Source organism: Calonectris borealis, chromosome 1 (assembly GCF_964195595.1).
Source record: "Calonectris borealis chromosome 1, bCalBor7.hap1.2, whole genome shotgun sequence".
Taxonomy (NCBI): domain Eukaryota; kingdom Metazoa; phylum Chordata; class Aves; order Procellariiformes; family Procellariidae; genus Calonectris; species Calonectris borealis.
The window spans coordinates 95069611-95095940 of record NC_134312.1 but is presented as its reverse complement, the minus strand read 5'-3'; the positions used below and the strand labels follow the sequence as shown (position 1 = coordinate 95095940).

At 36.3% G+C, this 26330-nt stretch overlaps 1 protein-coding gene across 1 annotated transcript in view; it reads left to right on the top strand.

The window, feature by feature from the left end:
• ABI3BP (ABI family member 3 binding protein) overlaps nt 1–26330 on the top strand; it is a 169444-nt gene that overhangs the window by 68584 nt on the left and 74530 nt on the right. Inside the window, 16 exon segments of the mRNA XM_075168065.1 lie at nt 866–946; nt 2300–2374; nt 6032–6097; nt 6617–6691; nt 7885–7953; nt 9200–9274; nt 9928–10029; nt 11350–11415; nt 11785–11850; nt 13519–13593; nt 13648–13659; nt 15237–15281; nt 16738–16812; nt 18616–18681; nt 19207–19281; nt 26066–26131. Coding sequence (XP_075024166.1) covers nt 866–946; nt 2300–2374; nt 6032–6097; nt 6617–6691; nt 7885–7953; nt 9200–9274; nt 9928–10029; nt 11350–11415; nt 11785–11850; nt 13519–13593; nt 13648–13659; nt 15237–15281; nt 16738–16812; nt 18616–18681; nt 19207–19281; nt 26066–26131 — 1089 coding nt within the window.

The following is a 26330-nucleotide window of genomic DNA, read 5'->3' as shown; positions in this document are numbered from 1 at the left end:
ATATTAAAGATCTCCTCTAAATACCAACATATGCTAAATACTGCGCAATTTGCTCTGTGGAAGGAATTAATGCTCTTATCACATTCAAGGCTGAGACCTTACCATCCTGTGTTCCATATCAATAAGCTTTGCCATTTTATACTCTGAGATTACCAGTTGTGTGTACTGTATGACTGATTAAAAGCTATGGGACCTCCAGCAAGGTGGAGAGCAAAGAAGTGATCTTGACTTACATACCATAGGAATTAAATGTTATGTGAAACGGCTGGAAGAGTATAATATGCACTAGTTTATTAAAATACAGTCAGCAATTCAGTTTAGGTACATTTGATGGCTGTTTAATAAACTGCCTATGCTTTACTCTGAACATGTAGAATTAGAAGAATGAATGAAAGTCAAAAGCCTATTATATTATTATTAGAAAAATGAAAGAGCTAAGGTATTATAGATGAATCTTTATTCTTTTTCTGATAATTTTTATATCAGAAGGATTTAAAAAAATCCAGAATATCAGGGAAAATATTTGTAAATACACTTTGTGATGTAATGGATCTTGTTTATAATGTATATCATAATGAATATCGGAGGCTGTAACAGAAGCACAGTGTGAGCTTCTGATCTTAGCTTTGCTCTTTGTGACTTATATTTTCCTTTGCTTATGCAAAACTGCAGCAAAATAAATCCAGAACATCATATAGACTTCACATTTAAAACAAAAAATAAATATTAATCATGATGGAGTCGAACTGCTGCAGAAATTATTCTAATCAGGTGGCAAAAATGGTAAAGAAAGCAATGAGCTTTGGGCAGTAGATAAAGAAAAGCTCAGAGGGATTCTAAATTAAATAAAGCTTCTTTCTTCTAGCTCAGGCTGAGAAAAAACATGGACCTGAGGAATTTAAATCAACGCCTAAACCTGAATTGGTGCAAACTCAAAGCATACTGGGTAACTAATTTTGCTGCTTTTTACCTTCTTTGTACATTAAATGTTTTTTTCATCTCCAGCAGAATTTTTCTACTACTTGCTGCATCCCCTTTGTATTGACTCCAAGGGAAGTCCTAATTAAAAATTTCTGATTCCCTTTGTGTTTCCAGCAACTCACACATGAAATGTAAAGCAGGATGCATCTACCTCTGGCTGAACTGTGACTGTTATACATATGATTATTGCTAGTAGATTTGACTGGGTGATAAAATTTTATTTTTCAAAATAAGGCTTTCCGTCTATGTGATCTGCATGATTGACATCACATAAAATTTCCATCAGTAAAATTAACCTCAAGTGACAGAATTGAAAGAATTACCTCCTTGATTTTCTTCTGATGACAGGGTCATTTAGGTAGCATCAACAGTGATGCAAAAGGAAAATTTTATATTGCATGTGAATGATATAATTGTATTTGTCCTGGAGGAAAAAAGAGCTCTACTGATTTTTTCATAGAAATGTCTTAGAATGAGAGATTTCTGAATTAAGTAGTAGTATTGTTAGTTTTGTGATTTGGAGCAGCATCTACTTACTTCTTGCATTCAGAATTCTGAATTATCCAATGTTGATTTTGTTGCCTGTATTTTAATCCCCAAACCATGCAAAATTATGAACACAAATTTAAACTTGAAGTTGTTTTTCATTTTTGTTTTTTTAAAATTTGGATTAGATTTTTCTAAAGCACGGATGGCATACATACAGGATGATGTGTGATAAAGGAAAAGATCATCAGCATTTGCAGGACTGAAATACAGATCTTCGCATGAAGAGGACTGCTAATGCTTCTCAACAAACATATTTTACATAATCCTGTTGATTCATGTTAATGTCATACTCTCTCTTTTACCTTTTTTCATTTACAGTTGCAAGCAGATTTCCAGAATTTACCGAAGCTAAACCATCAGTCAATCTAATTTTCATTCTAAATTTAATCAGGTTTTTTTTAAGCATAATCAACCTTGCTTGTTTTTTGCCATGCTTTTAAAGATTAAAATATGAAATTTAATCAAGATGAAATTTAACTGCTTAATTTCAAACTAGGTCATAGTTACTGATGGACGTTCCTTATCAAATTCCTGTAATTGATAGATCTTTATATTATGATTAGGGAAAAGGTGATTTCATTCATATTCCACACAGCTTTTTAAGTGAAAAAGTTATGTGTTTTTTTTCTAGGTTGGAACTACTTTTTTTCTTCCTTATTAAATATCATTGATTTCAGGAGTGAGTGGTTTATAAGCCAAAATATAGTTCCATACGGTGTCTTGTAATATTCTTAATCAAGTAAAGCCTTGATTATTTCTTTTATCATAGTTTCTAATGAAATACAGCCACTTCCTTCTGGATCCAGAATCTCTGATGCTCCAAAAAGTCCATTGACAGAACTTGGTAATTACTTTCTTTGTAAATTCGAATAAATTTCAGTGGAAAATTATCTAATTCTTTTGTTGTTTCTGTGGCTGGTAGATTTTAATGCTTCAGTTGCAATAATATCATTCTGTATGTAAAATATGGTAGCCATTATCATTTTCTTCACAAAATTTGCAAATTTCTTCTTTCATTCTAAGTCTGGTTTTGCTTTATTGTTGTGACAGGATGCTCCAGATAAATGCTTCATTTTGAAAAAGAAACAAACAAAGAAAAACTCGTGAGGATATATGGGCTAACTTTTTTCTTTAGAATGATGATGGCAATTCATACTTAGCTAAAATCTGTACTCTTAGTTTTGTAATTCTCTTGGAAGTACCCCGTGAGCTTCTGAGACTGATTGTATTTCAGAGTTGGAGTACTGTTCTAGCCAACATCAGTTCTGTGGGTTCTCATGTAGTTTGCCAAATACTTGTATATTTGGTTAAAATAGTACCATAATTTGTAGATGTTGTTGTGGTTTAAATATTTGTAAGTGTTTGCTTACTTGTTTGGTGATGAACTTCAGGACACTTTGGAAAGGCCTGATATTTGAGAAAGTATGGCACTGCTCACATTTTCAAAATAGTTTTACCTGTGTTAGGGTCAAAATGTTATGGTCAAGATCTTCATATGGGCAAAGAGGAAACACACCTTTTCTTTCTTTTTTTTAAAGTTATATTTTGTATATATACACACACATTTACATGTATGTATATATGTATAGACATATGTATTTACATATAGGTATATGCATATATGTGTATATGTATATAAAGCCAAGAATTTATTGTTACTGTAATGGAGATCTTAACCGTCTATCTAATTCAAGAATCATCATTAGTCTAGATGTAACTCTTACAGTAAAACAAAAATATTAATGCAGGTAGATTGCTTACATACAGAAAAAGCCGCAATAACAGCAGTAACATAATTAAAATAGTAACGCACAAACTTCTTAGTTTCTACCCTTTTTCCTGGTGTTTTGCACACCCTTTCACTACACCCCTCTGGGTCCTAAGCTTGGTGATTTCATGCTTGTGTTGGTCATGAGTGGGGATGTTTCAGCAAGTTATGAGCATCTGGAGTCCTGTGCTGGGAAAAATGTGATGTTCATGTTGATGATTTCTTCCTCCTCTCTTCTTTCTTTCTTTCTTCCGCTGAGACACATCTTACATCTGAATTTACCATATATGGTGCCATTTGTGTATGTTAGATACTATTTCTGTGTTCTTGTTGTTACCCCTAAAGAAAATTTTGTCCAGCTCCAGGTGTGCAGTTTTTATAATTGACCATCACTGAGCTGTTCATGGCATGGGGTCTCCAGTGCCAAGCCTGGTCCCTATCTCTTATCATCGCATGCATGCACTCCTCTACGCCATATCCTGTGTCTCCCCTTCTCAAGACCTCTGCTTTTATAACAGGCCTGTATTTCTCTACACTATGTCATTGTGTTAGTCATAAATATCCCTTTCTACTGAAACAGCTGCTTGTTGCTGCTATCTATATAAACAGCTATTACACTACTTAACAGGAGTGACCTTGAATCAGTATGGATTTATATTTCACTAAGCATTAGTCAGGAAGTTATCATATAGTAGTGCTGGTTTATTTAGACAGCACACTTTTACTTAATGCAGTCTGCCAAATTTTAAAAGCATTTCCAGGATCAGCTCTTACTTCTTGAAATGTGTATTTGAACCAAATTCTCAAGAACAGGAAAATGGTCTTTACAATTTGTTCTTAATTTGCTACAACTTTTGACAGCTCTTTTCCAGATATGTTTGAGGGGATGGGGATACATACTTGTTTTCACTGTAGTGAAAGAAGTTTGGTTAAATCCAGTTAGAGGCAGTATTGGAGAGAGAGAGAGAGAGACATTCGGTGATTTAAGGACCTATTTGCTATAAATGTAGCTGAAAACCTGAAAATTATTAAGGATGGGAAGTATTTTTGCTTTCTGCTGGGGAATAATAACCTAATCCTATGTTTTTCTCAGTGCTAAAGGTAAAATAATAACAACAGTTGAGGCAAAATGTATGTTTCATTCAAGTATTTATTCTGGTTTTGTTCTCACGTCTTTCATTCTGCCAAATATTTCCACTTAGCAAAAGTGGAATTTAATTATGTGAGGCTGGGCCCAGGCATTAGGTCAGCTGGAGCATCTGTGCTCCCCATGAAGTCAATGCTGAAGTCAAAGATATTATGTGAGAGTGAGGAGGGGGTCATACAGAGGAGATTTCTCTCCACCGTGCCTCTGCGGCCTTGATCACCTGCTGTCATAAAAGAAAGCAAAATTTAATTTCTGAAGTTTAAGAGTGTGTGACCTGTATTCTGCCCTAGTTCCCCTGAAGACTTTTTTTTCTTTATTTTTCTATCTTGATTGTACCAGAGGGAGACATCTCCTTTGTTTTATAAGCTTTCTGTGTGGTCGGTATATTTTGAATTCAAACCTTTCTGAAAAGATAGCTTTGTTAACATGCCTTCAATGTTCTGATGCCTTTGGGAGATCTCTTGTAGTTCTTACTGTATGTAAATGGAACAACAGAAGCTTTTGCCAAAAGCTGTGAATCACACTGCTTTTGTTGGTATTATTTTCTTCTCTATAAATATAGAATAGAATAAATCCCGTTGGAAGGGACCTGCAACAATCATCTGGTCCAACTGCTGAGTCCAACTATATCAGGACAGTAACCTGGGATCAGATTTGTTAATGTGATAAGCTGGATTGAAAGTACACGGGAAAGCAGATCCAATATATGAAATAAAAGTCTGTTCACTTTTTGGCTTATATTCATATTGCCTACATTAAAAATGAATCCTACACTGAGTTGTTTGAATGTTTTTCTCAATCTCAAGTATTCAGAGAAGTTTAATTTTGAAAATCTGGTATAACTGCTTTTCAAAAAACCTCATCTTGATAAAGACTGATTAAAAATACAGATGGAAATTTTCTCTTTCAAATGTATTATAACCTAAACAGGCATAAGTGAGTGGTGCAGATAAGTTTACTGGAAAGAATGGTACTTACTGGCCTTTACACACAGTTGAATAGGATCTGTTTCTTAGAAGCAGGACAGTAGTGCAAAACCTACACATGGTGGAAACTCGTTCATGATGGCCTTTAGGTAAGAATGCCCAATTCCACCTGGGTTCCCTGTTTTCATTAAAGCAGACTTCAGGTTATCCATACTTCAAAGTGAAATAACCATAAGATCTTTGTAATAGTCTTCATTACAACATAACAGATAAAAGATGTTGTTTACTAACTTTCATTATTATTTCATTGACTTCATTGTACTAATCTTTTTTTATCTTTTCCCATTACACCTCTTTTTAAAATAATTATACATAATATAATAGTAACCAGTCTATACAGACCTGCAAGTACTGTGAAGATCAAATATATTGTGTTTGGGTTGTAGCTGCTTCACTGTGAAGAAAAACCTTATAAGTAATATGGATTCAACCTGATTAGATAATGTATGCCAAAGTTGGAATGGGGTTAAAATTAATGGAAAGAAGAGACCTTCAAAAAAACCAAAAACTTGCTAGTTACAGTTAAAATTAGATTTTGTACCACTTGCAAGGAGAGTGTCTGCCTCAGTATCATAAATTTTTTTTCATGTTTGCTCTTAGCTACTCAGAGTCCAGCCTTGAAATCTGTATCTCTACCTTCTGCAGAAACCACAGAGACTGTGATGGGTAATCACCAGATTATTTCCATGATCTTTTTTCCATTATCTTAGCATCACATAGATCTGCAAATGGTAATTTTAAGATCTGCTTTATAATCTTGGCTACCAACACTCACAGAGAGCTGCTCATTCACCATTCTTGTGCCTGTGTAACCAGCTGAAAAACATGTTTGTTACTGGCTTAAAAACTGCTTAAAGTTAGTGTTGTCTATCTCATCGTTAGCTTATTTCTTTTTGTATAGCTGCAGCTCTTACCCCAGAAAATTTAATAAGATAAAACTCCTTGCTGATAAGAATTCTTTTGGGCATGTGGAACTCAAATTTCAAGGCCAGAGGACTGTATTGCAAGCCATCATCTCCTGTTGTCATGACACACTTGTCTCACATCTCACTTTCAGGCCATTTGCCATCTTGCTTAGCTTTGCATTAGCATCATCTTGAATTGCACAGCCTTCATTAAGCTATTTGATGCTAATCCATTAAGTCACAGGTCTCTCAGCATTTTAAGCTCAGATTCTTTTTTCAGCTTTTGAGGAAACACAGCCTGTTTCTTCAGGATCCAAAACATCTGGTACCACAGAAGTGCAACCAACCAGATCTGGTAATGATTTATCATAAGATTAATCTTCTTGACAGTTAGGAATTTTCAGAGGAGACATAGTGCCTCTCATTAAATAGTTTGTTCAGTTTGACATAAATGAAGAATAACTGCAGGTATGAAAGTGCTGTATCAAATAGCAGATTTCTTTATGACATTTTATATGAAATATTGAACTAGTAGTTTGGAGGTTTTTCCATATTTGGCTACAGCATGTAGTTCTTAGCTTTAAAATTAAATCGGACTTACAGTAATTTAAATAGGCCTGTCCTCGCCTCAGTTTTGTAAGTGGAATATCCTGATTTGCTGAAGTACTCAGAGTCCTAAGAAATGAATGGAAACTGCAGAAGTTCCAACACCTTTTGAAAATGTAGCTCTTCTGTATAAACATAGACATACTTCCAAGTGTCCAGATTTCAAAACTGGCACTATAAAAACATGTCATTGAAGATTCAGACACTGGCTAGTTGGTCCTTAGAAAATTTCTATTATGTGTTTCTCTTATTTTATAGAGTTTGTAAGAGCTAGTTATTTACCTGGGGCCACTGACAGTTACCCAAAAGAAGAAAAAAAAATAGTAAGATGGGCGCCAGCTGGAAAGATTTCACTTCATTAGCATGCCAATAGTGGAATGCCTGATGCATACGTTTTTGGAAGAAATTAATTTTTGAAGGAAATCCAGTACTAAACGGGGAGGTTGATTGCAAGTGTCAGCCATTCACATGTCTGACAAAAGACAGGTTATATGTTTCATTTGGTACAGTTCGTGCTTTGTCATCCTTTTTCCTTCTCCAATTTCAGCACCAGGATGTCCTCCTTCTTGATCCTTGGAATTCTAGACAAAAATTCCATTCAGTTCCAGTTTGCTAATTTTTATTCATAATTTGTTCTCCTTTTTGGAGCGGCCTTGTATTTCTCCTTTTTAACTCTATAGTTCAACTTTTCTTGTGCAGTTCTACTAGCAATTTGGTCATTAGTTGCATTATGTGTCTGTGCATTAATGCATGTTTTTGGAAATTGTTTTAGAGTCATACTTAATTGGTTATTGTACATTTCAGAGTCTACCTTTCTGCGGAACATAATGTGTTAAATACTTCCTAGAAGTTTCTTCAGCTCATAAAAGAATATGATGCTGTTGCATGATGGTTCTTGTCACTTCAAAACAATGCAGCATGATTTTTGTTTTTATTTTCCAGCTTCACATGACTTCCTTCATGTAACTTCTACTCCCCAAACTTTTACAACTTCAGAAATACCAGACACTGGTAAATTATAGTAATATTACTTCAGAAGCATACCCTTTTGTTTGGTTGGTTGGTGCTGAAAAGTTTACTACTGCTTCCATGTTGATGATTTCTATATTTATTCCATAGTGTTTGCATTGGGTGTTGCCTTATGTGTTAGTTTTTCAAATCCTATAACAGCATCCTAATTCCTGGGATCAGGCACAGCACAGGTTTAAAGCAATACTGCAGCTAGCTTACAGAGCCTGAATAACGCAGTATCGATCAAATGGGTGTGTCAAGAAAATATTTAAAATTTGCAAGGCAGTTCCAGTCAAGTAAGATATACTTTTTAGTGATAAGATTGTTTTCTTTCTCTCTTTCTGTCTGTCTGGTTTTCCATGTCCATATACATTTTGCTGTGATTTTTTCCTATGTATTGTCTTAAAATAAGAAAGTAAACACATCTCAGGCCAGACCTTTCCAACTAAGCTATACTTTGGGTTACAGCTTTGGAGATAGGTTGTTGTTTTTCCTGTAGCCTTTGATATTTGAGGACGCTTAAGTTTTTTAAGCATTTCTTGAAGTATGTGCATAAGAGGTGACGGCAATGGGGAAGGGGTAGGAGGAGGTGGAGGGGAAAGGAAAGCAGTTCATTTCTCAAAACTTTATTACGTTCTCTGCTGTATAACCTATTGGTTCTTGGCATCCCAATACAGTTTTCAAAAGTTCGGTTTTGCTGCACTGTTCTATAAAGCATCCTACTCCCAGGCAATAATTTTAAATCAAGTTAGGTCATTCTGTTATATGGGATACCTGAGCCCAAATCTGACTGAAGGAAATTGGCTGAAATTGAGAAATTGCATAGAGCTAAGTGACTTAATGAAGTGGTACCAAGAGACTTTAATCTCCTGAAATCACAATTTTTCCTAAATTTTCTGAACAATTCTTAACTTCATGGAAAGATGCGGTATAAGTTGTAGAGCTGTTTTTTCAGGTGCTACTTAAGGCAAATGCATGTAAAACTATATATAGATTGCTTTTCAAACTCTTTGTGAACATTTACACACATAGGAAAACTAGAATAACATCTTCAGCTAAGTAGTTCGTGAGGGTATTTAAAATACTTAGAAAAAAGAAGGTTAATTTTGTAAGTAAAGAAATAATAATAAAAAATAATTCCTCTGCAGAGCAGTGGAAGGTAAAATTTCTGTCCCCCAAATCTTCCTTCTTAATTTATTTACATAAAATTATTTCTCAAGTGTATTTACATTTTTTTTTCCTGCAGCTAGAGATACTACTGAGTTGGAAATATCCATGCCCATAATTCCTACAGAACCTCAGTTGTTAGAAATGGCACTGGGTAAAATTGATAAGACGATTTTATTTAGTTGTAAAGATTTTCTTTTCATTTTTATCCTTGCTGCTATTTTTGGAAGCTTTGCATTGCTTTAGTTGTCACCATCCCAGTAATTCATACCACTTATTGCTGCCATTAACTAGATTCTCATCTGCACTCATCATTCATCTTTGTAGATGGAGGATCAGGGACATAGAGGTGGGTTCCATTTAGTTGGTTGGGTTTGGTTTTCTCATTATTGAGGTTCCCAGCTGTAGACCTGCCTTTCTCAGTTTTGGGTTTTTTTCCTGTGCTGAGAGAACTTATCTGTGAGAGGGAATTGAGCACTTAACATATATTTCTGTTAAATGTTTCTGTGAAAAGGCTGTTTTGGCTAGCTGTATGTTGGCTGGCCCACTGACTGTTTTCTGGATCAGAAGGTGTTCTCTTACTACCTGCAATTCTTAATGCTAAGATTATTAAGTAGTAATAAGAATTCTCATTAGTATGAATAATTAGGTCACGTGGTTTCCACATTGACTTCCACACCAGCCTAACACTTCATGAGACACATGCCTAGCTGATTTGCAAGCAATCTTCCCTGTGCTTCCATTTTAACAATGCAACATTTGTCTGCTGAGTCCTGTGCTATCCATAGTAGCTCTGAGGTAATTAAGCCTTTTAACACAAGATTATCTTTTCGGATTTAGGTGAAACAAAGCCTCTTTCTTCAAGATCCACAACATCTGGCATGCCAGAAATGCCACCAATCTCAGCTGGTAATGATATCTCTCTTCATTGTAGTTCTGACATCTAGGCAGCCTCTCAAAAGACACAGCAACGCTTTGCTAAATGGAAGGTTCATTCTGACTTGCTCTGTATAAAAGTGTAACTGGAGAGAGAGAGAAACCAGTTGTATCTGCTGCAATGTTTGAGAAATTTGGAATGAAATGTTGGAATGATAAGATTAATTTTTCTTATGTTTGTAAATTATTAGCTAGATTGTCCTGTGGGGTTGTCATCCATTTTTTTGTGAAATGGAGGCCTGTTATTTGCAATGGTTAAGTAAGTGCTAACATGTCAAATTTGGTCCTTTTGTACGTTGGATGTAAAAGCTGCTCCATGGTGGAAAAATTTTAGCTGCTGTTCTTAAGAACACCCGGTGAGTTTTTAACCATGGGAGAATGTCAGTTACTGATTTGGTTAGTGAGACATTGAACGTTGCTAGAAAAGGTTCACATAAAAGGGACTTGAACAGAAGGGTTTCAATTTCCAAAGGCTGGGAATATAAAAAAATCTCAGAGAAATAACTAGGCACCGTTTCCTTATTACCACCAACTTCTTCATATTTATGCATGTTTGAAAACTGTCACCAACAGTCTTGTCTTCCTTACATCTGGAGTCAAGCCCACAGTGTAGCAAAGACGCACAGTGCAAATGACTACACATATACTAGATTTTACACTGGTTTATGTATTAGGTTGTGCATTTTCTCTGTGCAAAATTAGGATAAGAGAGTATGAGGAAGTCACTTAGTGAAGTTATTTGTTTGTCAGAGTACCATGGGATGATGGACTGTACAAGTGTAAGTGGTTGAAAGATGTGCTAAAATTCTGCAGAAAAATTTCCTTTGGTCACTTGTTTGCAGGCATTTCTCTACAGAGTCACAGCACTTTATTAGTGCCAGGGACTGAGATTTCTGACCCATAGAATGAAGGATTTGGTTGATTCTAGGGAAAAGTGAGATCAGATCTTGAATTCTGACTCCAAAGCTGGGTCTCCTGGCTCCCATGTTCAGTCTGCGATGACTGTTGGCATCTTTCAAAGAAATGTAAGGAATGCTTTGATGAAGTAGTCATTTAGTCATTATTCTGCTGATGGAGAGCCATTCAGCTACTGAGTTTCTAGGAGTATTGTGTTAGTTTCATCATGGCACAATGGTTAACTGCTGATTTGGTCACTGAGTCACAAGATACTGCCAGGAAAAGGCATGTGTTGCCCTAAATACGGACATTTGGGGTGCTGTGAACCGGTGCTGCTTGTACTGCTGTGGCAAGACTGTGTGGATATCTCAAGATCATTTCCGTGTCTGATTGTAGCAAGCCAGAAACCGGACCTGGAATCCACCTCGTCTGCTTCACTGGAAACGACAAGGACTGTGATGGGTAAATAGCCAGTGATTCCCTTCCTATGTCGATTACTTTGGCAATGCGATGAGCCTGTTCAGATGTTCCGATGTCCTGAAAAGTGGGTCCATGATGCGGTTGGTCCTTTAGGGCTCCTTATTAGAAATCGCTCCATTTGTAAGCTTTCTGCTGCCTTTTTTGGGGTTCCACTTCTAGGTTTACTCTGTTACCCTGGGCTACCAAAGCCACTTGAAAGATAGCATCGTGCTACTACGGGGAGTGATGCTGTGACATGGAAGCCTGCCCCAAGCAGGGCCACGTCTCTTTGTTTATAGCTGTGTCTTGATACCACCCATGCGACAACAGCCTGTCTGAGGACCTCAAGGTGGTTTTTGTGTTTGATCTTAGCTACTCGAAGACCAAGGCTGAAGTCCACCACACCTTCTTCCCTGGCAACCCAGCAAACCATGATGGGTAACTAGCAAACCCCCTTCTTCTTCCGTTTTCCCCTTTCTCTCCTGCTCCCCATCACGCCTCCCACCCCAAACCACCTGGCATCCTTGTCATCTTCCATGGAGAGTACAAAGACTTGTTGGTGCAGCTTGGCTTGCCGAAGCATTCGCCACACTTGTCCTGCGATTCTGTTGTTTGATCCCACGCTTTTTCCATTGCTGACAAGCATTTTCTGCGGTGACTGAGTGACAGCTTGCGGAGAGAACATATTATCGCACCTTGCCTTCAGCTGCCATTCCCCTGCTTCTTTGTGTTTTGGTAGCGAGTCTTGCTTTCTCTGACGCATTCAAGTATGACAGCGTTCTTAGGAGGCAAATTCCACCTGGGCTGGCACAAGAGGACAGCACTGCAGTTCAGCTGCCCACCAGGGTTTCCTGGTCCAAAGGTGCAGCTATTGGTTGCTTCACCACTGACTTTCAAGGCAGCCGGTTGTCATCTGCCCACACCTTGACATTGCCATCACCTGGAAGTGGGAGTGCTCTGCTTTACTGCTGCTTTTGAGGTCACATTAGGGTTTTAAGAACGATGCCTCTTCTCAGCTTTCGGTGAACCACGGCATGTTTCTTCAAGGTTCAAAACACCGGCAGCCTTTGGCATCTGGCCGTGCTGCCAACCTAATTTGGTAATGATATTTCTTGCAGATCTGGTAACAATGCAAGACGGGAATTGTCCCAAGAGATATGGTTGTGCTTTTAGCTGAACTGTTACTTCTCTGGGCCTACGTTGGGGAGAAGCATAAATGTAGAGACGAAACGGCCGTACATGAAAAGCTGTATTTGCTTAAGGCATTGGATATGGCACTTGGTGACAATGAGTGGAGATGCTCATGGAGGTAGCTTTTTTCACATTGGCAGATGTACAAGACCAGTCCTGTGGCTTGGCAGTATTTTTTGGCCCCTGAGGTACCAAAGCAATACATGAGCAGGCTGGTAAGCCTACAGACCTGAAGTCGAGTGCAAGTTAAATGTGTAATGAACCATATTAAGTGTCTTGCAATGTTATTGTGGCACTTTTGTCTGTAGCAGTCTTGCTTTCATATCAGCTGAGTTATGTCATGCACTTCAGGGTATTTTCCAGGGAAGTTACATTTCTTGCTTTGCATCACTTAAAGGACTTTTCTTAGCTTTCTCGTTTTTTACAGTGGAGAAGTCAGATACTTGTAATTATAACAAAACATATAAATTTGGCTGGGCTATGGATATTTCCTTCTCTTTCCCTGTCTGTTGATGTTATCTGGATCACTTTTTACATTCTTTTATTTTTGCCAAATTTTTTAACTGGATTTGTTTCAGTATCATCATCTTGTAAATTTACTTTCTCTTTGCCTCCCTTTGCCCAGTGTTCTTGAGCTTTTTCAGTCTTACATTCCTACTAATCTCATGGGAATTGTTTTCCATTCTACTTGTGACGTTCCATTTCATTTTTTGCGTTATATTTATGTGTTTTTACTCATCTTTGCATATTAACCTCTTTCTTTTTAAAATCTTGCTTATTTTGCAGAATATGTTTTTATGTTTCTTCAGTTCCTTATTGTTCGGACACTAAACCATCGAGTCCATGGTTGCAGATGATGCCATGGTGTGATGGTTCATGTATCTTTTAAATAATAAGCCACAATTTTTTTTTCAGCCTTACATGACTTTCTTCATGTTACTTCCACTCCCCAAACATCTACATCTGCAAAAATGTCAGAGCGAGAGACTGGTAAATGGCATTTGTTTTCTTTCCAATCCTTGATCTTTCTTGATATTTAAGTAGTACTATTCCAATGTTTGTTATTTGTCCTGGCTTTTTAATGTTGCCTGCAATGGTCTTTCATTTGTTCATTAAGGCTTCATGTTATTTGTAATAATTGCCAGTGTCTAGCAGTTCTAGCCTCAAATAAGGGATCCTGATATGATCTGGCTATTTCAGGATAGTATCGTATTACTGAAGGATTCTGACGGGGGAGAGTGGGGCAGAATTTAGCAGATGAGAGGAAATTGTCAAGCTTTGATGAATTTGGGTTGTCAGTATAACAATTATCCTTCGGGGAGGGAATGTTTTGTCTTTAGCTAGTAGGCACTTTTTAAAGAGATTTGTTGGTTGAACATTTGTTTCCTTTTACAACTTTTTAAAGTAGTCTTTAATATTCAAAAGACTGCTGCGCTACAGCATTTTAATATTAAAAATTATTTTTACAGTTATTTCTGCTAATAATTTATTATTTCTCCCCGTGTATTTATGGAGAACATAGGTTTTTTAGGCAGAATATATGCATTTGTATTTGAGCATGAGATTTTTCCCAGAATGTGGTCATAAAAAAAAAGTAGAGTGTTGCTATGAGGTTCTCAGCTGTGTTTTCTGTTCATGCTAGGATGATTTAAGCAAGCGATATTTTATTACATCATTATATCAAACATCATTATCTTTCTGGGGACCAACTTAAAATCACTTGGCTTGATTCTGCAATATACTATGCTGAGACAACAAAGCAAGCATATATAAAGCTGGCTTCTGAGTGAAAAATTAGTTGAAGCAACTTCTTCATTTCCTCGTGATGTGTTTGCAAGTGGTGTTCAGTACTGTAAGGGCAATGAGCATTAATCTTTTTGAATGCACTTACAGAAGTGCTATACAATGCTTGTGTGTCAGATGCATGTCTTATGACCTGATTGAAATACCTTTATAGAATTGTTGAACACGCACAGGTTGTATGGAAACATAGGACTGTGGATGCTCTACATTTACTAAACGTACAGACACAATATTAGTACTCTCAGGAAGGATTTGGTCCTTAATTTTAAGCGCACAGGTTCAAAAGTGCTGGGTGGTATAAACTGTAAAATACTTCGAGAATAGTAAGGCTGTGTTTCTCTGGTCAGGATGTTTAAAGTAGAATATAAATCTCAAATAATGTAAAATTAATTCAGGCCTGGGTTTTCCACTCATTTGCACTTTTGTACTCTTATTTTGTTGGTGTAGAATTAGTAGAACAGGTGGCTGAATTGCTCTGAAATCAGTTGAGTTAGTTATCCACTGTGTGCAGGGATGAGTAGCTGCCCAAAGTACAAAGCAGTGGTGATTCAGACCTTGAAGTCTTCAGTGTAAAACAGCTGTATATATTTTTTTTAAGTCCTTTCAAGTTATACACTCCAGCTCAGTGTTGATGATTTTTCATTTTAGTAATTCTAAAACTTACTAAATGGACACCTCCTTACATTTGTGGCTGTATTGGTTAAGTACAACTTAGTAAACACAGTTACAGAAAAAGTGAATTTGTTAGCAATGTATTTGTGAGAGGCAATGTGATCTAAAATCCTAACACACGAAAATGACATATTTCTCTATTACAATAACTATTCAAGTGCCTTTCAAACCTGTTACATCTGACAACAGTGAAGTGGAATTGGGTAAATGATCATCAACGTTTTTTGTCATCTGGAGATTAGCTTGTTACAACACACATACACTATCTATGTTTTCCCTAGTGTTACTTGTTAAATTTTAGCCCGTGTTCTTTTAGTTTCTCATCACAGATAAATTTAGAAAAGTGTTAGCTTTTATCTGTTACAGAATTCGGACTGAACGGAAACATGATGCAGCTGTGTTAATACTCCATGGGTGGTACTGACAGTTATCCTGCCTCTGTGTGAATGCAGTATTTTTTTAATGTTGAGAATTCTATTTTATCCAAGGTCATTTCAATCAAATTAAACTATCTTCATTAGATGGAAAACTTTTAGCAGCTAGTCAAGTATGGCTTTACTGCTTTCTGCAGCATGTTCTCTCAGAAGTACCACAGCATTCTCTCTTGATGCAAAGAATCGGGCTACTTAGATTTCTTATTACTTGTCCTTTGACTTTAATCAGTCATGAGTGTTCTTAACATCAAGAGCATCTACTCTTCAGTTTTTCATATACCACTGCCCATAGAAATAGACCATGTTTCTTTCATGCTGGCTGCACAATTTTTCTAACAGAAATGATGGTCTTAGTGACCACCTGATAGAATCTGATTTTTTTGCATTTGTGTTTTCAGTAAAATATTGTCATAAAAACATAAAGATGCTTTTAAGCCATTTTCCACTGGAGGATGGTCTTTCTCAGTAATCCTGTTTATATCAAAGTAACTTTGTGGCAGTTGCAGGGAAAATCCAATCCCTGGGCGAAATATGAATTTGCTGGTATGTTCAGGAAAGTGTTTTGATACCACCTGGGTGAAGACTATCTGCCTCAGTATCTCAAGACTTTTTCTGTTTTGTTAGCTGTTTTGTTAGCTTCCCAGAGACCAGCTTTGATCAACATCTCTTTCTTACCTGGTAACCAGATGTGTAGCAATAGGTAAATAGCACATACTTGCATTATAGTTTCCACTTTCTCATCACTGCCCTGGACTGTAGCAAGACCAGAAGTCATTATCTGTAAACAAAATGTGTCTCTCGGGTTTCTTGTGCAATATTTCATGTCAACTATTTCTTTTTATTGGCAAGTAGAAAGCATTCTGCTCAGAGTGAATAACTGAGGAACATACTCTTATATTACTGTAAGCAATTTTATGTAGGTTTAGTTCTCATTTGAAATTTACTTTACCTAAGCTCTTTGAAAGGATACAAATTCTGTGTCTTGGAAATGTAATAGGTATGAGAATACCACTCTGATCGAACTCATGTTGTATCCATACCATAGGAGACATCAGCTTGGTTGTTCTGTCAGTCATCCTACAGCTGACTCTCAGGCCATTTACTGTCTTGATTTTTATTTGTATCATTGTTTCCTTTTACAGAACAGCTTCTGCCAGCTAGGTAATGTGGTATTTTAGTGGCTTTGATGCCACTGCAATTTTTAAAACTCAGATTCTCTTTTCAGCTTCTGATGAAACACAGCCTATTTCTTCAAGATCCACAATGTTTGCCATTCCAGAAATGCCATCAACAAAATCTGGTAATGACATTTCTTGAAAATTTTGTTAGTGTTAGGAATTCTCACAAGAAATGTCCTTACTCTTTTGGTTGTATTGGTAATTTACATTTCTTTACCTTGGGGTTAATATTATTGCAGGAAGAAGGTGGTACATTGCTGCATTTGGGATAACAATGTTGAAATAATAGGCTTTTAGGATTATCATGACACAGAATAGTGGAGTATGACAGTTATATGTTAGTTTTTTGGTAATTTCATATTACACACAAATTATAATTTTTCTGGAAGTTTTAAGGATAGAGATGACTCAGATTATCATTGTTTATTTGTACTTTGATTGAAAATTAATTTACTCATACTATAATTACTGATTTACATCAATATTGATCCCTGCCCCAATTCAGCTGTCCTGATTTTGAAAAAGTGCCATATCAACAGATTTCCTGAAATCAGTATAACTACCAGCAACCACCAGTGACAGTTATTCTAAATAAATAAATAAATAACAGTACTTTTGTCACCCATAATACTCTATTTGTGCAGTGTGATTTCCCTAAAATATCTTTTGCTTCAAAATTACAATTACAGAAATTTTTATTGTGATAAAGGGTGATTTGACAGGTTCAAGCTGAACGTGGTATTTGTTTGGTTTGGTATTTTTACAGTAACTCTTCAAATAGCTTTGCAACCTGTTATATTTGACTCAAGTAAAGTGGAACTGGGTAAATTATTATTATGTTTTCTTAATGTCTAATATGATAATTTCTCAGACAAGCACCAATATATTTTCTTTTACTGGCTTCTGGTTGTGAAAACTTACTCTTCAGCCTCTTTTATTTTATTTTAGGAGAAATTCTAAAGCCTCTCAACAGTTTATGTTTTACAGAACACATATAGGGTGGTTAGGTTAATATTCACAATTCTGACAATTTTCCTGTCTCTGTGAATGCAATGGTTTGTTTCTTCCTAAAGCTGAAAATTTTGTAGAACTTCGTGCTATTTCAAGTTGTTTGCTCTGTGAATGTTCATTTGATGGCATTTTTTTCAGCATCTGGCATACTGGATGCCCCTTCCAACCTCAATTATGCTGTGTTTCACTGATTTTGTGATACTGCTTTAGGTTGATACCACATGCTTTTGTTATGCAGTGAACCAATCCCACATGACTTTTAAAAATGCAGGCTAGCTAGATTTAATGTGTATCCCACATTGCATCAGGTGTGTTTATAAACTAAATGATAAAGTTTCTAGTTTAGTAGTAAGCTTTTGTGTGCAGACAAAACAATGTTTCGTGTAACTTAGCTATTAATTTATTTTGTGCCTAAAAAGATCATCTAGAGGCTTTTTTCCATGCTGGATGTATACGTTTTCCAACTTGTGTGCATAAAGTGATGTCTTTAGGTTGAATTAAGCCCTGATTCATAACTTTATGCCTAATTTCTAATGTGAAGGCATGCTGTATCAAAATAGCATTAGGCATTTGCAGCTCCTTATTTAAAAAATTTATCTCGAGCATCCAAACTAAAGTGTAGGGAAGAAGGGATTTGCTGTCAGCTGTTGCTATTGGCTAGAATTTTAAAATCAGATGCAGACAGCTGGCCTTGTAGTAAATGTCTCAAAATTAGAAGTTATGTATTAAAAAAAAAAAACACAACACAAGACAAAGAACAGAGTAGGCTACCGCAAATATCAATTAGAAGTGTGTATACAAGAAATCTAAAATAAATTTAGACCTTTCGGACCTGCTAATAAAGGGCCAAAGATCACCTTATCTAAAGACTGGTCTCACTCATTGTTTAAGATTGTTTTTGTATTTGATCTTAGCTACCCAGGGACCAGGCCTGAAATTCACATCTCATCCCTCCGTGGAAACCAGAGGGAGCATGTTGGGTAAATAGCATATAATTCCATTAGCTTTTCCATCCCTTGTCTTCACTTCCATTGCCTGTGGACAGTGCCAAGATTCATTCAGACACATTGCTTTGAAGACTACTTGATGCTAGGCTTTTTTTTTTTTCCCTCTTTTTCCCTCCCCTCAACTCAACCATTTCTCTATAATCAAAGCTGAAAAATAATTTATCACACTAACTAAATAACAGTCTACAAAAAGACCCCTGCTAGCATATATTGCCTTTAATTTTCTTCTGGTAGTTGCAAATTGCTTTCAAAGAATAAGTACTTTAAAAAAGAGGCCAGTGAGAAGAATTCTGCCTAGCATGAGATACCAGAATCGACCCTACTTTATTTCACACCAGCTTCAGTGTTTATGTAAAACCTCATTTCACAGCTGATCTTTAAAGCTGCTGCCATCTTGCTTGATCTCATATCAGTGTTGTCTTGAACTGCCCAACAGCTGCTGTCCAAATACTGTGGCTTTGAAGTCACTTCTCATTTTAACTCCAGATTTTCTTTCAGCTTTTGATGAAAAGCAGCACATTTCTTCAAGACCTGAAACATCTGGCATCCAAGAAATGCCGTCAGCTGTACTTGGTAATGTTTGAAAACGTGATTTTAAATAGAAATTTTCACAGAGATTTCATCATACTTTTGGTATATTGTTGGTTAAGTTTCATGTGAATCAGAATAACTACAGAACGGTCATAATTAATTTGCTCTCTCAAATACCAGGCTAAATTAGGAAATTTTGTATGATGCTTTAAAACAGTAAATACTCTAAATTCCTAATATATTTACAAGTCTGTATTGCTGTGCTTGGTGATAATAGGCTTTGGCACGTCTTGTTACATATAGTAGCTTTCTCTTTTTAAGTTGCAAATACTGCAGATAGGTAAGAGTGAAAATTAATATAAGCTTGTTTAAATCACTGAATAAAACTATTCTAATGGTTGAAAGTGTTGAGTAAGTCCCACAGATATAACAGGATCAATAGCAATGAATATGTAGGCTTCAGAATAGTGGGGAATGGACCCTTAAGTCCTTTCATTTGAATATATTTAAAGCAGTTATCCTAGTTAGACATTTTGCTGCCAGTAAGTGAGACAGCATAGGTCCAAGGCTAACAGAAATAAAAGCATGCTTATCACATATATTGCTGTATCGCCTGAGTACAACTTTTTAAACTAAACTGCACAACATTGTAATTAAAGAAAATATTTGCAACAAATTGATTTTGAGCTGGTGTGTCTATGGTAGATGTGATGCTTTCAAACACCCTTGAAACCTGTTATACCAGACCCCGGTAAATTTAAACTGGTTGAAGTATGGTATTTTCTTGACATTTAAATTGCTCACACTTATTAATATATAATAATCTAAAGTATATAGTTTTCCTGTTCTTCCTTGCCATTTATTCTTTAGGATTCTTCTACTTCCTGTGTTCAGAAAATAAACTAAAACTTACCAATGCCTTACAAAATGACACTGAACAAATGCAGTTCTATCAATGCTCAAGGTTCTGCTTGTTTTACTGTCCCTGCATGAAGAAATATTTCATTTCCTTTCAATAATGACAATTCCATCCAAAATCTATTTGCCAGAATCTGTTGCCAGAACTCCCTTGCAGTAAAAAGTGGACTAAATGGATATTTGACAGGAAACTTCTAATAACTGTCCAATTGCCTGTAATCGCAGGTTAATGGCAAAGCTTGTAACTAAACATTCTTAAAATCAAGAAATGGAGATGAGTTAAGTTTTATGCATTTATTTTTCAGAGGTATTAATCAGTCTTTATCATTAATGCATCTTCCATACTGACCAATAACTTATGATCAAGTGCCTTAACAAAAAGTTTCAGTAATGGTTTTCTGCATATTGATATAACAGCACATCCGAGTTCAATTCTTTATTCTGCATGCTTTGCCTATAAAGAAAGTTATACTGCACTCTTTTCAAACCAGAGGGATCGATTTCCCAACACTCACAATGTTTGGGAGAATGGAGAAAATCATGTCTGATCTAGTCTGGAATTCATAAACATTTCCATGCAAAGATAATTCCCAGATTTGGAGGAGAGTTAAAAACGTGATTAAATATGATAATAACATTTAATTAACATATTCTAGGCATAGGTTTGGTATAAGATGAGAACCATTAGCATGTACAGTTGCTTGTATTTAAAGGACTTCCTTGGAATAACCTAAGGAATTCTGATTTTTAGTTTTGCGTTGGGGAGGGGAGGAAGACAGAGAGAAGAGAGTGAATAGAAGGATCTTTCAACTAAAGGAAGGCGAGGAAGTCCAGCCACATGATGAAGACTGCAGTGAAATACTTGCTTACATGTTATTTCCTCTGGAGTGGCTCTCTTAGTCACCTTAATGATCTCTCTTAAAAACCTGTTGCTTAGTTGGTCACTTGTTTATTAGTTGTTTTTAGCAAATGTTTACTTGCCGAGGTTCTTCAAGCCTGCTTGAACTCTTCCTCATTTCTCAAAGACTGATTAATGATTTCACATTTATTGTGCTCTATGGAGCTACACAACCCAAAAACCTAATGTGGTTATTCAGGTAATGAACAATACTGACTTACTTTCAATCTAGACTACTTTTTTTTCCTTTAAAGCCACATTGTTATCACTTGTGCAGAGACTGCCTATTTCAAGATGACTTTCATATTTGATTTAACTACATAGGGACTAGTCCTCAAGTCTACTTCTCATCCTTTTTGGAAACCAGACAAAGAGTGATTGGTAAGCAATATGGGATTCCATTTTAGTTTCCATCACATTGCCACTTGCTTCCTTTCTTCTGCTGTGAACACCTTCAGACATGTTTGCTTTTAAGTCTAAACGGCAAGCCTGTTAAAGAACTCTTTTGTGTCAATCACTTCTTGATCAGCAGCTAGAAAGCACTTTTGGTACAAAGTGCTAAAGGACCGGTCTTTTACACCAACTTGTAACAATTTCCTTTTTCTGTTGGTGCAAATTAAATTCCAGAAAGTGTAAAAGAAGAAGTGTCTTAGGAGTTCTGTCTAGCATCAGATATTGGATCCTGTTGCCACCATATTGGGCTGCATATTTTTCCCTTTATTCACATAATACAGAGAGGACTTGTAAGTATTCAATGTCTTGCTTGTGTTTGCAGTTACATCATCTTGAACAGCACAACTTGTGCTGGGCAGTGTGTTGTGCTATCCCAGCAACAGTGAAATTCCTCAGCATTTTAAATCCAGATTTTCTTTTCAGCTCTTAATGAAACACAGATAGTTTCACAATTCATGTCTAAAGCATCTGGAGTCTCGGAAATACCATCAATCCAACCTGATAATGACATTTCTTGCAAACTGAGTGTTCTTGACTTGGAGGAATTATCAGAAGAGTTCCCAGTGTGCTTTTGGTGAAATGTTCGTTTAATTTTCCTTACTTTGGGGATAAGGATTTATCTTTGCAAGATAAAAATTCTGCATCAGGTACTACTTTCATTTAAGGCAATGTATATAATGTTTACAATGCTGGATTATGATTTTTTTTTTTAATTCTTAGTTCACTTTTGCAATACTAATTGGTACTATTACCCATCATTGCCGTTGACCAACTATGTATTACTTAATATAGTAGAATTTTACAGTCTAACGTCCTCGGTACTTCTGTGCCTGTGAAATACTGTGAGGTTGGTAATCAGACTTTGACTTCTCCATTATATGCAGAGTTTCCTGATACAGATAACTACTGTATTGCTTGAAGGTATACTGCTTTTTATTTTATATTTACTTTGTTATTACTATAGTGAATTTTTGTGGTTATTGGTATTTGAGACATCTTCCTGATCAGTTACAATGTTGCGGGGGGTGTGTGTGATCTGTGTAGGGAATTCTCTTTGTAGATTTACTTTCTATTGACTGTTCGTGTTCACTTGTCTTTTTAGAACAGTTAAAAAGTTGTTCAAGTTGAAAATACTGCCATTGTGTAGAATATTCAAGTATATTTCTCATGAAAGAGGACTCTTAAGCTACGTTGTAGTGACAAAATTCTTATTAGGGAGATGAAAGATAGATAGCACAAAGGACATTGCAAACCCAAGTTCATTTTTTTTTAAATAGTTCAAGACTTGGCAGTCCAAATATGCCTAGGAGAAAAAAGAAATAAATGTTTATTTGGGGAGATGAAAGGTTTGTCGGCCTTCTGCATGTATCCTAAAGAATCAAGCCAGTTTCTTTAATATTTTTCTTCCTCTATAGGACAAATTTAATGCTGAACACAGGAACCCTCCTTTTCTTCTTTTGGTATACTCTGAACCTTGTCTTCTACTGCAGACCCCTATAGATATTTCCAAATGTTCTATAGTATTCCCCTGTACGCTGACAAGTAGGTACTCTGTTTTATATTTGCCATCCTAACTGCTGTGTTTATCAGTTCTTCCACTGAATGCTAGTAAAGATGAAAACATTGGCTAGGTAATTCAGAAAACATATTTGTGGAGCTCTTGTTATTCTCATTTTCAGCAAACAAAATGAAGATGGAGAGGACAGTAAATGGCCGAGAGCCACAGAGAATCATGTAGTCAAATGGATCATTGAAAGGGAGAAATTTCTGAAACTCTTTCAATCTATTCCCCTGTCAATCAAGTCTACAAACTTTTATTGATTTTCGAAGGATTTTGTTCGCTTGGACTGGAGGAGTCTAACAGAGTTCTTTCAGAACAAGAATTCCATGTTTGAAATTTTCTCTTTGTTGGTCCATCAAATTTGTGCTCTTCCACTTTTCCTATAATGTGTTCTTGCAAGTGTGATGGCAGTTTCAAAATTTTGATTCCATTTTCTGAGGTAACTACTCAGACCTATCTTGTGCTTGTGTTAAGAATTTGCTCTACGCTTTTATCAGAAACTCTCTTCTCTTTTTTTTTCAATAATATATTCTTACACAAGTAAAGGGATTTTTATCATGATCTTTGCATTTCACTGTTGTCATTTGCATATCTGCTCACTAATTTCTGGAAAACAAATGTGACTCGTCTTTTAGCTCATGCTGGTCTAACAGTGTGCTTATGAGATTCTGTCTGTTCGAAGTACTTCATACCTCTTCAGGATGAAAACCTGCTCCTGTAAATTAAGCAGATGCTGTTCCATTAGAGATTCTTGCAGATTTTGGTTAAGAAAGCAAACGTTATTTTTCTTCTAATAATTGGCTCAACTCTTGATAGAAATCCTTATTAAGTTCACCTGTATGCATTTTTCTGCAGAAAAGCAGTTTCCTTTTTTTCCAGGCATATATCTTTTTAGCCCCAAAGTTCAGATTTTTAAGGGTGGTGAAGAATATCGTAATTAGAGCTAGTTAATTGTTATTCAGATTAAATATAAGGTGGTCATTTCCAAAACTTGACAGTATCTTTGATGCGGGCTGAAGTTCTGGCTACATATTCGTTGACTAGTTCTCAATTTATAGTTTGAAAATATTTATTTGATGCTAGAAAACGGATTTGGGGATCTGTCATTTATTGCGATTAAAAAGCAGTTCTGGAACATCATGACTGCCATTATTATCTACTAGGAGCAGTGTTCAGCCCGTGGCTGGGGTTTTTTGGTAATACAGAGTGACAAAAAATTGATGTATGAATTATTTGGTAGGAAAAGTATACCTGAGAAACCACAGTTTAAATACTGATTTATTTAGATGTGATTAAAGTGATGCCTTCATACGCGTAGAGAGACTGCCATAACATCTCAAGATAGTTTCCATCTCTAATCTTAGTTCTCCCAAGACCAGTCGTGGAGCCCACATCTTTTCCTTCACTGGAAACCACGAAGACAGTGATGGGTAAACAGTGATTCCATCATAATTTCTATCATTTTGGCAATAATTAAATATGAAAAACATTCTTTTATAATTTAGTGAAAACCTTTTGATTTTTTTTCCTGTTAGTGGCAATGCCAAACATGTCAGTGAGATGGTCAGTCATTTATATAAAAAATATAATAAGGAGATACTTAATTGTTAAGCTTCTCAATCCCTCTTCATAATTTTCTGCTCTATAAGCCTAGTTCACTAAAAGGTTAACTGTTTGTATTCTACATTAACTCAGCTAGGTCACCCTGATTTAAAAATGGAATAATACTGCAATGAATGCAAATATTTATGTAAGAAAGCTGAATGTAATATGGGCTTCATTAATTTAAAACTCTGTACTGACACTGCTTTGAAAAAAACTGTTCATCTGTAATATCTGAAGGCAGTTTTCTGGTTTAATCTTAGTTACTCAGAGACCAAAGCTGAAATCTTCTACTCCTTACCTTGCAAGCCAAGGAACAGTGGAGGGTAAATATATCATCTTCATTTTTTCTTTTCCCCTGCCATCACCTGACATAATTTTCATCTGCTTTGAGCAATATCTAGGTTTGTTAATGCACTTTGGCTTGCAAAAACACTTGCCATGATGTGATTCTGATGTTTGAACCTATACTTTTTTCCATCACTTGAAAAATCACTTTTTGCAGGGAGAGCTGGCAAAAAGAATTTGTCACACAATGCCTGTGTGTCTGTAGATGCAGTTTTTATTTTGAAAAATCTTTCTAGAATGAAATATTCCAATATGGCAGAAACATAATTTTACTTCTTCTTAGTCTTGCTATTGATGTGGTATAGCTGTCTCATAGATTCCTTACAGGTCATCAGTTATTTTTTCATCTTTCGTTTCACTAACTTGAGCACTGAAGTTCAAGCTTGATTGATAGGCATGTTACTCACTGGCTTAGAGACTAACCTAAAGGAAGAATGGGAATTTTCAGATGCCATGGGGAATGGTGAGGCCTTTCCTGGGAATGGTGAGGCCTTATATAGTCTGTTCTTTGTAAAAATAGTAATAATAATAGTGACAACAACAGTAAGAAAATACATTTTGCAAAAAGTATTGAACTTCTAACGAGACTTGGAGTTATGACTGAATATTGATAGGATAATGTGCAGTTTATTCTTTCACGTTGGAATAAGGAAGTATTTAGTATTTGTAGTTGCTTGCGTTTGGGAGGTACGTACCACATGTCATCTTGAATTCTGATACAAAGTCTCCTGGCTCCCATGTTCAGTCTGCGATGACTGTTGGCATCTTTCAAAGAAATGTAAGGAATGCTTTGATGAAGTAGTCATTTAGTCATTATTCTGCTGATGGAGAGCCATTCAGCTACTGAGTTTCTAGGAGTATTGTGTTAGTTTCATCATGGCACAATGGTTAACTGCTGATTTGGTCACTGAGTCACAAGATACTGCCAGGAAAAGGCATGTGTTGCCCTAAATACGGACATTTGGGGTGCTGTGAACCGGTGCTGCTTGTACTGCTGTGGCAAGACTGTGTGGATATCTCAAGATCATTTCCGTGTCTGATTGTAGCAAGCCAGAAACCGGACCTGGAATCCACCTCGTCTGCTTCACTGGAAACGACAAGGACTGTGATGGGTAAATAGCCAGTGATTCCCTTCCTATGTCGATTACTTTGGCAATGCGATGAGCCTGTTCAGATGTTCCGATGTCCTGAAAAGTGGGTCCATGATGCGGTTGGTCCTTTAGGGCTCCTTATTAGAAATCGCTCCATTTGTAAGCTTTCTGCTGCCTTTTTTGGGGTTCCACTTCTAGGTTTACTCTGTTACCCTGGGCT